This window comes from Penicillium malachiteum, assembly GCF_028827825.1.
Source record: "Penicillium malachiteum strain IBT 17515 chromosome Unknown utg000001l:1.0-8184562.0:1.0-8186909.0, whole genome shotgun sequence".
In the NCBI taxonomy this organism is placed as follows: Eukaryota; Fungi; Ascomycota; class Eurotiomycetes; order Eurotiales; family Aspergillaceae; genus Penicillium; species Penicillium malachiteum.
The window spans coordinates 1250452-1262879 of record NW_026643094.1 but is presented as its reverse complement, the minus strand read 5'-3'; the positions used below and the strand labels follow the sequence as shown (position 1 = coordinate 1262879).

The 12428-nt window shown below is 44.0% G+C and overlaps 3 protein-coding genes across 3 annotated transcripts; 1 reads left to right on the top strand and 2 right to left on the bottom strand.

Moving 5' to 3' along the window:
- Nucleotides 1-3231: 3231 nt before the first annotated feature.
- On the bottom strand, nucleotides 3232-3601 carry N7483_000484 (glutathione transferase; the record flags this gene model as incomplete). The annotated part of the gene is made up of 2 exons (XM_057083922.1): nucleotides 3232-3499; nucleotides 3564-3601. 2 exons carry the CDS (start codon nucleotides 3599-3601, stop codon nucleotides 3232-3234), a joined length of 306 nt encoding a protein of 101 aa, XP_056950071.1.
- A 1600-nt stretch (nucleotides 3602-5201) lies between these two features.
- On the bottom strand, nucleotides 5202-6228 carry N7483_000483 (uncharacterized protein; the record flags this gene model as incomplete). Its single annotated transcript, XM_057083921.1, has 5 exons — nucleotides 5202-5397; nucleotides 5472-5587; nucleotides 5667-5839; nucleotides 5966-6169; nucleotides 6225-6228. 5 exons carry the CDS (start codon nucleotides 6226-6228, stop codon nucleotides 5202-5204), a joined length of 693 nt encoding a protein of 230 aa, XP_056950070.1.
- Nucleotides 6229-7670: 1442 nt separating this feature from the next.
- N7483_000482 (UbiA family prenyltransferase) lies at nucleotides 7671-8384 on the top strand (the record flags this gene model as incomplete). The annotated part of the gene is made up of 1 exon (XM_057083920.1): nucleotides 7671-8384. One exon carries the CDS (start codon nucleotides 7671-7673, stop codon nucleotides 8382-8384), a length of 714 nt encoding a protein of 237 aa, XP_056950069.1.
- Nucleotides 8385-12428: the final 4044 nt, after the last annotated feature.

Below are 12428 nucleotides of genomic sequence, written 5' to 3'. Positions count from 1 at the left end.
TTTGTCGGGCAGAAAATGTACGTGGATTGATCGAAAAGGAAGTGTGGATTGAATCAGGTTCTAAGTCTGCCCACGCCTTTTTGTAAGTAAATTGGATAAAAATGGACTCGGAATTACCGAGTCGATATGAGATTTTGACTTTGATCGCAAACGGATTTAAACTGATATCAATAAGATGCTGACATGACGTTGTCCACTCCTGTCATCAAGGCCATTTAAACTCCAATCTCCGACGGATTTAAGGAGTGAGGTGTGGGGCAAACCTTTTCTTGGTACGCGCGGCTCAATATTTAATTTTGTCAGCCTTGGAGGGGAAGTCGGTGAAGACACAACAATTGATTGGAAGCCAAACAAACCATATAATGTGTGAGGATCTCACGTTTCTGTAGGTAAAAAGCGAGCCTTTCGAACGATTGAACAACATTGAGAAGGATATATTCGACAATGGATACAAGACGTGGTGAGAGGAAGCGGAAAGGAGATAGCTTCCTCACGTTCAAGAAACCGCCTCTGATATCAAGACTTCTATGACCAGGCTGGAGACTCGGTGCGAGATCGCAAGACAGTCCCGCTTGTCATTGGTGATAAGCCTGCTCGGTATTTCACACTGGCAGCTGCATGCATGATTGTTTGGGGTTTGTTTACTCTTTGGTATTGGTGATGTGCCGGCGGAGGCATGGTGTGTGACGTCCTGCATGGCTTCAAAATGTTTGATGTGTATCTCCCCCCTGCGTTACCCAAGGGCATTATATTCAAGTTCATTTGTATCCATAACGTAAGCCACGGCCGTTCCGATCACCCCATCAAAAATCGCGTCTTTCAGCCAAAACATTTACTTCAAGCCGCTGCCATGCCACCAGTTCGTTCCAAATCTCGGCAAAAATTAACCAACCAAGAGGGCAGGATCTTATTGGCACTGGAAGATTTAAAAAATTGCCGTATCACCTCTCTCCGCGCAGCAGCGAAGCTCTATGAGATACCCTACACTACACTCCATGCGCGCGCGCATGGCCTATCTTCATGGCATGATAAGCGTCCATCTGGCCATAAATTGACTCAACTAGAAGAAGATTCGCTTGCTGAGTGGATAATCTCTATGGATACACGTGGAGCAGCACCTAGGCTATCTACTGTAGGAGAAATGGCTAATATCCTTCTTGCTGCGCGTGGATCAACCTCTTCTTCTACCGTTGGTGTTAATTGGCCGTCAAGCTTTATTAAGCGTCGAAATGAGCTCCGTACACGTATCTCAAGACGCTATGACTATCAACGTGCTCTAAATGAAGATCCAAAGATCATACAAGAGTGGTTTACCACTGTCCAACATGTGATTGATGAGAATGGTATCCAACCTGAGGATATTTACAACTTTGATGAGACGGGCTTTGCAATGGGCCTTATTTCAACACAGACAGTTGTAACACGACAAGAATACTACGGTCGGCGATCTATTTTATAACCTGGAAACCGTGAATGGGTGACAGCAATTGAAGCTATCTGTGTAGATGGCTATTCATTACCACCATGTGTGATTTTTAAGGGAAAGGTTGCCGTTGCTAGTTGGTTCGATAACCTCCCAAAAGACTGGAGATTCGAGGTCTCAGCTAATGGCTGGACTACTGATGAGATTGGTTTACGATGGCTAGAAAAGCTATTCATCCCATCAACAAATTCACGTGTCCGTGGTCGCTTTCGGCTGTTGATTCTTGATGGCCATGGAAGCCATCTTACACCTCAATTTGACCGAATCTGCGCTGAAAACAATATCATTCCGCTCTGTATGCCTGCACATTCATCACATCTATTACAGCCATTGGATGTTGGCTGTTTTGCGGTATTGAAACGTACCTATGGTCGCTTTATAAGTGATCTTGCACGTACAGGCTATAACCATATCGATAAGCTTGATTTCTTAGCTGATTTTCAACGTGCCCGGCTTGAAGCTTTTCAACCAGCTACTATCCAGAATAGCTTTATAGCTACAGGATTAGTACCAATTGATGCTGAAAAAGTTCTTTCTAAATTGAAATTTTCGCTACGAACACCTACACCACCAGGTACTCGACCAGGCAGCCGAAGCAGTCAATTTTCACCTAAGACACCTAGAACTGTGTTTCAGCTTCAAAGGCAAGCTTCAATGCTTAAAGATCTTCTCAAACAGCGATCTAATAGCCCTCCAAGCCCATCGACATTGATGCTAGATCAAATCATTAAGGGCCACTATATATCGCTACATAACACAGCGTTACTAGCACAAGAAAACGCCAATTTACGTGCAGCGAACGAGAAGAAACGACAGAAGCGTAGTCGATCAACTAGGCAGGTGCCATGTGAACAGGGCTTGACTGTTGAAGAAGGCCTACAGCTACTTACGCAGGTGGAAAGGCCTGTTGAAACACCTGTAATCGAATCACACACCCAGGTTGAACTGCCTATTCAGCCGAATCAGCCAGCCCCTAAGGCTCCACCTAGGTGCAGTGGGTGTCGAGAGATTGGCCATCGAATTAATGTATGTAAAAATCGGTATATTTAGCTGAATTTATTAGTGTTGGTTGAGATAATCGAATGTAAAAAATTTCTAGTGGGGTGGGTGATCGGAACGGCCGTGTGATCGGAACGGCCGTGGCTTACGTTATCAAGGTACCCCGCTTAGTCAGTCAACGGGAACTCTGTCTGCATTCCAACTGTATTTGACATTTTCAATGAGATCAAATATCAGGTTTGAAATGATACGTATTGGACCAAGCAAAAGGATGATTGAGAGGCAAAAATCCTTTGATACCGGCCTTCTGCAACTAGAGGTCACTAATTTTTAGAGGCTGGGGCATATCAGGCCAAATGTTATTCAAGTTGTCAAGGCTGACAATCAGAGTTTGCCTTTGCTGTAGGTCGTGACATACATATGCCCAGGTGGTAGTATATTCCCCTTACATACCTCAAATTTTATTCCCACTGGCACTCCAACATTTGTTTGGGTTCCATAGATTGATCAATTTCAAGGTGCACATGTGATCTTTAGATAACATCAGATAAGATAAATCTGGGCATTGACATCAATGGATCTGGACGCAGTGTTTACTCCTGGGAGTCCAAGTACTTTTACTGATCTTCGGGAGACTTCAAATGTTGGTCATGAATTCTTGATACTGCTCCATGTTGAAAATTCCCTTTGGCATACCGTTGGGCTGCAAGCCCTCCAGGGCTGCTCATCCATCAATTTGTCGCGGATTTTCATAGATCGCTTCCAAGCCGGGCGCGATTCCATGCGCTGGTGCCAGGAGAGGACATTAGGGTATTTTTTTCCAATGGGTCCGCGCCCAGGAACATGTTCAGACGGCAATTCCCAAGCAGAAAAGCAAGATCAGCAAAGGTACACTTATCTCCAACAAGCCACTGCTTTCTCTCTAGTAGGCCGTTTAGCACTCCTAGAATGCGATGGGTCTCATCAAGATAGCGGTTTCGGGCAGAGGGCAGGTCTTCATGGTGAAGATGGGCGAACCTGGGAGATTGTTAACATTAATGGCAGAGAATAAGATGGATAAAGAGACTCGGAGCCAACGAACCATCCCGCCTGGCCGAAGTATGGCCCCTGTCCACTCATTTGGAAATGTAAATACTGATTGAGTAGGTGTTTTTCGTTCAAGGTATCGTATGTGAGTCTTTTCTCGGTGATGTAAACCTCCTCTAGGTACTGGATAATAGCACAGACTCTCAGAGTGTCAAGTTTGTATTTGGGTCAACAATTGCTAGGTACCATTCATAAGTATTAGCCTGGTTGAATGATTACCAGCGGCTTGAGCCATCGGAAGGAATTGGTATAGTGTTGACAGGACATTGAAGCTATTAGTTTGCTTACCAGGAGCCCGCCCATTGGGATTGACATCAATAAAAGGCGGCTTCTTCACATCGTCAAAGGCACTTAAGTCTTAGGGGCTGCCCATTAATGAAGAGGCGTGATAGAGCAACCACCCTATGGATATTCTCACCGCCCCAGGGTCCAATTATTTCCTAAATAGGTATGTAGAATTCCCGCATGTTTGCCTTGTTCACACTCCCCATCTAAAATCCTGCCAATTTCTTCTGCCACATATATAGTACAACTTCCAAGTACAGGATTTAAGAAGTTATTATAACCTTGGAATACTCCTTGGTAAAGAGCTATTATTCTTCTAATGATAATTAAACTTGAAAGTATTAGTAGTATCTCTTATGACTATAATCAACCCTATAATTAATACTAAAATAATAACTAATTGTTAATAGCCCTGGAGGTACCTAGTTGTGATGTATTATTGTAACCAATCCTAATCCTTCCAAGGTTCCTAATCTTACTCGGAAAGAGTTCACACTAAGGGAAAAGAGATTTAGTCCAAATATGAAATCATTTATCATAGTGCAAAAAACAGAAGCTAGAAGCTACAGTAGGTATTATGAAGATGATCTAGTTTCTTGACTTATCCAGAGTAAAATGGAGAGGAAAATGTAGACCTGGGATTTAGATGTATCTTTTTTGACCGCCTATACACCGCCTTTAAAGTGGGTCTTAGGGGTGGTGGGAATATCCACAGGGTGGTTGCTCTATCACGCCTCTTAATGAAATAGCTCTAGTAAAAGTAACCAGACTCTTGAGTCGGGCTATCCGAGAGAGATTCAAAGTGTTGCACATCAGCTGACAATGATCATGGCCCGGAGGTCATCTCTCGCTTAGAAAAGACAAGGTTCATATTGCCTGGAGTTGCAGTGAATTGATCTCTCATCTGCCTTTCAACTCTTTCTCGACTAATTCCTCCATCAGGAGGAAAGCTGACATGGTACTTTGAAACCAACAGGGCAATGACAGTGGCCATTTTGGCCATGGCGATATCTTTACCCAGGCATGAGTAGCGACCTGCTCATAATCATTTCACGACTCGGAAGGCCTAAACTGGAGGAGATATAGTATGTCATACCTTGAGCGAATGGAAGAAATGATCGAGAGTCGTTGACTAATTCAGGCTGGGTGCTTCATCGTTCTGGTATCCATTTGGTCGGCTTTTCATAGCAACTTTCCACTTTTTTTCGAATGAGCGTCAGCAATTTATTGATTTTCACCACAGTCAAATATGGTATTGCCTACATCTGTTCAAGGTGTATCGCGGTGCGACAATGCTAGTATTGCCAGGAATGAAAGTGCCACCAATCGTCATCCCCTCGCCGGAGTATCACGATATCCACCGGTGGGAACAGCTGGGTGTAGACGCAGAGTTTCTGTAATAACATCGTGGAGATAGCCATAACTCTTGAGAGACATTGCTCTCAAGGTCAAAGTCACGGACTTCCTCGTAGAGCTTTTCGGCCTTCTCGGGGTTCAGTGCTAGCTCATAAAAGATAAACACCAGGGTAGGTGCGACAGTGTCACTGTTATTGTATTTAGTATCGGATATGCCAATCTAATCAATGATAGGAACTTAGAACGGATATTTGAAGCATACCTTCCCGCCACAATGGCAACAACAGAATCAGCGATCAGAGCAGGATGCTCATCACCATGAGCTTTCTGTTTCGCTTCATCAATAATAGCCTGTGCCAAATCGTTGGAATCCGGCTCCTGCTCGGGATGTCAATCATAGTTGGTTCAAATGTTTACATAAACAGCATAATAGGAGCGGCAAATTAAGAAGACGTACCAGAAATTTTTCTTTCATCTGCTCCGCACAGAAAGAAATCATGGTGTGCCAATCTTTGATAACCCAGTAGCCATGGAGTGCCCAAAATCCAATACGGGCAAGCCAGGGTACTGGGGAAAGAGGACCCAAAATTCTCATTGCACGACGCATATCTCGAATGGCGTAATGCCAGTCTTCTTTTCATAACATGTTAAAGGGGCGAGGAAATGCAAAGTAGCCCATTATATCAAAAGAAAGCCAGTAAATATATGTTGAAAAAGAAGAAATGGAGCTTGTTGTGATATCTCGTGAGATCAGACAGTCGAGCTCCTTCGCATGACTTTTGATCTGTTCTTCATAGCGAGCCATCGCACCTGTGGAGACACGTTTCATCCAAAGACGCCGACGTTGGTCGTGGAAAGATTGATTCCGAGTGGTGGTTACCCCAACATGAGGTAGAAGAAAGTCATACCAATCTGACTTCTGTGTTTTGCTTCCTGGGCCATCAAGCTTTGCCAGCACCTCTGGGTGAAAAAAAAAGTAATTTCACTAGGCCCGGTTCGAACAAATTCACCGTACTCATTGTGAAGTCTGTCAAGTAAGAGATGGTTTTGTCCACTCAAACAGTGATACATGTGCCAAAGCTTCGATACGCCAGCGAGCGGTGGGCCCGGAAATCGGCGAGTTCTGTGGGCAAAGGCACGATAAATGGCAATACTTCCGAGCAATGAAGTAACAAAGCTAGCAAGGATAAGTGCTGCATGCCAACATGCAATGAACTCCAGCCCTCTTCTCAGCTCGAGGAATACAAGCATAGGATATATACCAGTAAAAGACTGGATTATTTGGGGAGCTTGAATATGCCATTCATCCCTCTTGAAGATGAAATGATGAGCTGATGGCCCCAGAAGACCCGCAAAAATACATTGCACAAGTAATCTTTTCCGTAGAAAAGAGTCCATAGCAGCCGTCGCTTAGAAATTATTTGTTCAACAGAAAATTTGAGGTTGGGAAATCTGCGAGAACTTTGAAACAACCTAAGTGCTTGGATACATAAGCGGAATACCGGCCTTATAAGTCCAATTTGGAGTGGAGTTGATGAGCTACTAGTGGAGAAACTGGAGAGCTGCGGGCTTCGAGCTGACTTGGGCAGGACGTATTCATTTTACATCATCCATTCTTTCCGTTTTATCCTATTTTTCTTTTATTTTTAGTATATTGTTATTCTTTATCTCTGAATATTTCTTTTCAATTTAAATTACCATTTATCCTCCACTGAGCGGGGAAGTAAATGCAAGTCTGAAGGGCAAAGAGACTAGTCCTTAGGTAGTGGATAAAGGACGGGCTGAGGGGAGCTACTGCCGACTGCGTCGTGAGATGACGTTTGTGAGATATCCATATTCATCCACAAGCACTAATACCGGTAAGTTCTAATTTTGGATGATCAGCCCTGAATATATGTATTGAAACTTCAATATTGACCTCGGGAATATTATACCCGCGGACCGTGATCGTGACGCCGTACTGCCAGTGATTATGCTCTCTTTTGGACCCCGATGCTGTATATAGTATGGCATAAATTTGACCAATTCCCACATCATTACTGCCTAGGTATCCATACTATTTAAAGCTGGTCGTTTCAAGATTCAAATGTTTGATTACTTTAATCACCCAGAGGAAAAACCATTATCTGACACGATGGCCACACCCACTCCCCTTCACCATAGGAGCACTTTGCCTTTCAAGCTTTCTTTTCAAGCCCTTGATCACCATATAAGACGATTTGGATCTGGATCCGCTTATTTTGTCTACTCAATTTGGCTGTTCACCTACAGCGATCTCAAAACCATAATTGCCACCAGTCTCGGGTTTGGTGAACTCACTGCATTGGGAGCAGGGGCCTTTGGAATCAACCCTGAACCTTCTGTATCTATGACTCTCCAACGGCTCCCTCTTGTGCTTCTATGAGCCTGGCTTAACCTACTTCCTTTCGCAATCAACAATCAACGACAGCCAGAAGCCATCATGGAAGACTCTATCAATAAGCCTTGGAGAACAATGCCCGCCAAGAGAATGAGTCAAGACCAAGCAACGGGTTTGATGTATCTCTTCTACGCATTGGCAGTATACACAAGCAGCAGGGTTGGTGGTCTAGGTCAGTGCCTGACGCTCATTTTTCTTGGGTACTGGTACAACATTGGAGGAGGTGGTGATACCAGCTCTGTTGTTCGGAACTTCATCAACGGCCTGGGTTTCATATGCTATACCTCAGGGGCATTGCAGTTGGAACTGAGTCCCTCTGAGTGGCAACTCTTCATCGATCCCAACGAAGTAGGCCTGCAATGGCTTGGAATTATTGGGGCGATTGTCTTCACAACAGTTCAGCTTCAAGACTTCTATGATCAGGCTGGAGACTCGGCAAGAGATCGCAAAACGCTCCCGCTTGTCATTGGTGATAAGCCTGCTCGGTATATCACAGCTGCGTGCATGGTGATTTGGGGTCTGTTTACCCCTTGGTATTGGGGATTTGCAAGCGGAGGGATGAGTTTTGCCGTTTTGCGTGGCTTTGCAATGTATCTCGCTGCTTTAGCTTGGATTATTTCAGTCCGAATCCTTATCTTTCGCAGTGTCCGGGCTGACAGATTGACTTTTGTTCTTTGGAATGTTTGGCTAGTCAGTCAGTATGCTTTGCCGCTCTGTGCAAAACTCAGTCAAACTCGACCAGGCAAGGCATGCTAGAATTGGAACCTTGGGAGTATGATTGGATGTTCCATTACCTAGGTGCATGTCCAGGTGGAAAATGCAATTTATTACAATGCCGAAAATTCCAATTTTTTGTTCACGCGGTGTTTTATTTTGGTATTGACCAGGACGAACCTAAAATGGCGCTTGGGCACCAGTGGGCAGTCGGGGTTGTCGTGTGCTCATGGCGGTAAAAAAAGGATCTGCCACCATTTTTGCTGCCTTTCAGGAGTATTCGGCCACTACTAATTATTCTGCCGGATGGAATTGAATGAACTTAGTCAACTTTAAACCACCCATCATTGCATACCATCCCTTCTATGGCTGGGTCCTATGTAGCATAATATCAGCTAAATTTAGTTTGATCTTCGCTTTCGATAATGCGTTTGCGGTCTTCTTGGATGTCTACAAAGGTAAGTGGCATATTAAGACGGGATATGTCCAGTATCACCTTCCAAAGTTAGAACGCGGTAGAAATCCGAGTCGATGGATACAGCCCTGGAGGTGGGCGCTGTATGTACAGTACTTAGGTAAAGAACCTTGGAACGCGACGCGGTAAATCTCGTACGGTACCTGGGTATTTAACTCTGGAGGTATTGATACCTCGGCCCCACCTAGGCGCTAGATATGGATGGATCCCGCTAACTTGCTAGTAGCTGTGGGGACCTCAGGAGTGAGCATGGCACGGCCGCACGGGTATATTATGCACTGTTTTATTTCATTTTCAGGAATAAACCGGGGAGTTATGCAGTCGGTTATGTTCAATGTTAATGGTCCTGTAGGATTCAGAGATAATCCAACAACACCTGTGGACCCACTTAGGCACATACAAAGCAGCGTTCAAGTTTAAGATGAAAATATGCTAGTATGGATAATATGTATGTCTTGGTGGAGTATATGCTAGGTTTTAGGAGCAGTATCTGCACCTGGGCACATGTCTGCACGTAGGTGGCTTCCAAGTTTACATCTTGTACCTACTCTACAGTCTATAGTGCCTTCAAAACTTGAATATCTCCTTAAGGTATCTTAGATACCTAGTACATACCCAGTTTCAATATTAGTACCGCGGATGGACACCCAACACACATGGATGTGCTGTTTTTCCCCAGGTCACGCAGAAGCGCCTCCACTCTTCAAGCCCTGGAGGCGTTCCGTCTCGCCTCTGAATAAAGCTAGTACTCGCTAATACTAGCTTGAACGGCCCCCGAGGCCTCCAATATTACTACTCAGATACTCCAGATGTCCTAGCCCTGGAGTAGGTGTGAACTAGACTCATCAAAAAAACTTGAAAATATATATCTCCAAGAAATTGAGAGGAAGGCCCTGGAGAAAGATGTTGGGAGTCACCGAATACCCCTGCCAGTGCCAGTGCACATGATGTGGATGTACATTCTGGTTCAAAAGTCTGTGGACACTTCTCCCGCCCCCACCAATTTTCCGACTTGGCAACTTCAAAAATTTGCAACTCGATCAATATGGACGCATTTGGCACCGCAATTAGTGCAAATCGTTCGAAAAATGCAGAATTATCAGATGTTCGGCGCAGTTCGATTATTACAGCTTATAAATTAGGTGATAAACCTACTCAAATTGCCCGCTATTTTCAAGTTGCGCGTTCAACTATTTACAACACAATCAAGCGATTTAATACATGCAAAGATATGCAATCAAAGCCCTGTTCGGGTCGCCCGCGCAAGATTGGTACTAGAGAAGAGCGCTATATTTATCGAATGTGTCGACGATATCCACGTATGAGCTGGGGTGCTCTAGTTGCGGAGGTTACAACTGGAGAGATTAGTATCTCAAAATCCACTATTTATCGCGTGTCACGACGATATAAATTACGCAAGTGGAAATCTCGACGCCGAATTCTATTAACTAAGGATGATACTCTACGCCAATGTCAATTCTGTCGAAAATGGCGGAATTTTAAGAAGATAGAGCGGTTAATCTTCTTAGATAAATACTCTGTGTAGTGACGATCAAATTCAACTAATGAATGGGGTTTTCGACTATTATCTGAAGCGTATTGCCAAGATTTAGTTAATTCAACAAATTCAGGGCGTGATATCGTATAAATGGTCTAGGTAGCTATTTAGATTGGTGGTAGATCTGATTTGATTATTATAGAATGTGATCCGGAGTCCCTAAGAGGTGGGTTTTCAGCAAATTCCTATCAAGACGCCCTACAAGAAGACCTATTATACTATTATAACCTAGAGATAATATTCCAGTAAGATAATGTACCAGTAAGATAATGTACCAATTCATATAGCTAAGAGCTCTCAGAAGTTTATAATATAACATAGAATTCATACAATGGATTGGCCTCCGTATTCCCCTGACCTCAGCCTAATTAAACTGTATTGGCGCTTACTTAAACTCAAGCTTCTAAAATTAACTAAAGCCTAATTTTCGACATACCGGTCGCAGGTTAGCTGCATGGGACGAATTCCATACAATTTTACGACAAGCGTGGTGGGTAATACCACAGCATACAATAGACAGCCTTATTCGATCATTTCCGCGCAGAGTTGAAGCTGTACGCCGAGTGCGGGGATATTACACCAATATTAGTGTAATTAATCATTATCAATTAATTTATTCAAATTATCAAAAAATTCCATGGAATTTGGAGCAAAACTCGATTTATTATGGATTTTTCAAATTGGTGGGGTGCGAGCTGGAATATGGAGTGTCCACAGACTTGAACTAGTACTTCTGTACCCCGGGGCCCTACCTAGTGTAAGGTACTAGGCGGTGACGTAGGTACTGTTCCATACCGTACCTTACCCGTCACGTTCTTGAATGTTTACTGTACATACAACCTTGGAACCTTACCACCCGCATGGGCGTGGACCTGTTCGCAGGTGCACAATACACCTTCTTATCCCAGCCCAATGCTTGTCTATTGCGTACTACCGGTAGCCAGTATTTATTTGAATGACTGGTTGGAGTTGGATCCGTGCATCCATGAGCGTACTGTCCAGGCTCGGAGCAGTCTTATTTTCAGGAAGTACCTACTTTTACTAGTATGGAGTATTTTTTCCAAGGTTGTGTCCACGGGTATCTAGATCTTGATGTCCATCCTGGAAGTTTAGTTCAAGTTGCAGCATCCCGCTTCTTTCAGAATTGCCACTCTCACTGCCGTTAATTTCAAGTTTTATGACTTTTGTCCAATCATTACCTAAACTTGAATTTACACCCATCTGACCTCGGGAGTCGAGATGCCCGATTTTACTACATCCACCGTGACGGGTACACCTAGGCATCCACCGTTGAAAATAATAATAGTAATGTCAGCACTTGCGTGTATGTATACTGTTCAATATTGAAATTACTCGTCTTCGCTCCACATTTCGAACGCAAGCTAATGGGATACAGCCCTTTCCAGCCTTTTCCAGGTGGTACTTTCATGTTGAGGCCATGCATTGGTATAAATAACCTTGGAAACGCCCTTTTGGAGAATCCCACTTCAAAATTTCTTTTCTAAAACAAAATATTCATTGAGCCTTGGAGTGCTTCCCGAAGTCAAAGACTACTGACATCACGGTCCGGCTTACTTCACCTGCAATGTCTACCCCAACCATAATAAATCATGGTGGCTTCAGGGAGGTGAGGAATTCACGGGACAAAGATTACTTCCCCAAGTCATCGACTATCATGCCCATGAGAATCCTACTCGCATATTTGCTTCTTTCCCGAGAACCGAAAATGTCGCGGATGGATTTCGAGATATTGACATGAAGACAATGGCTACCGCGGTTGATGCGATGGCGTGATGGCTGGATGATCTTTCCAAGGACATCTCTGGAGAAAATGTTCTGAGTTATGTTGGCGTATCGGATGTCCGATATCCTATTATTTTCTTCGCAGCAATCAAAGCTGGATGGACGGTAACAGGCCAAAGGATCCCTCCGTTGGACATTGAGCTAGGTTCTAATTTCTTAGACATTACTGATTTCGCCTCGGAGTCCTCATCCCCAAAACTTGAACTTGCTACGTGAGGCGAAAGTGAAGTTTGTGCTTTACGCAGAGCCC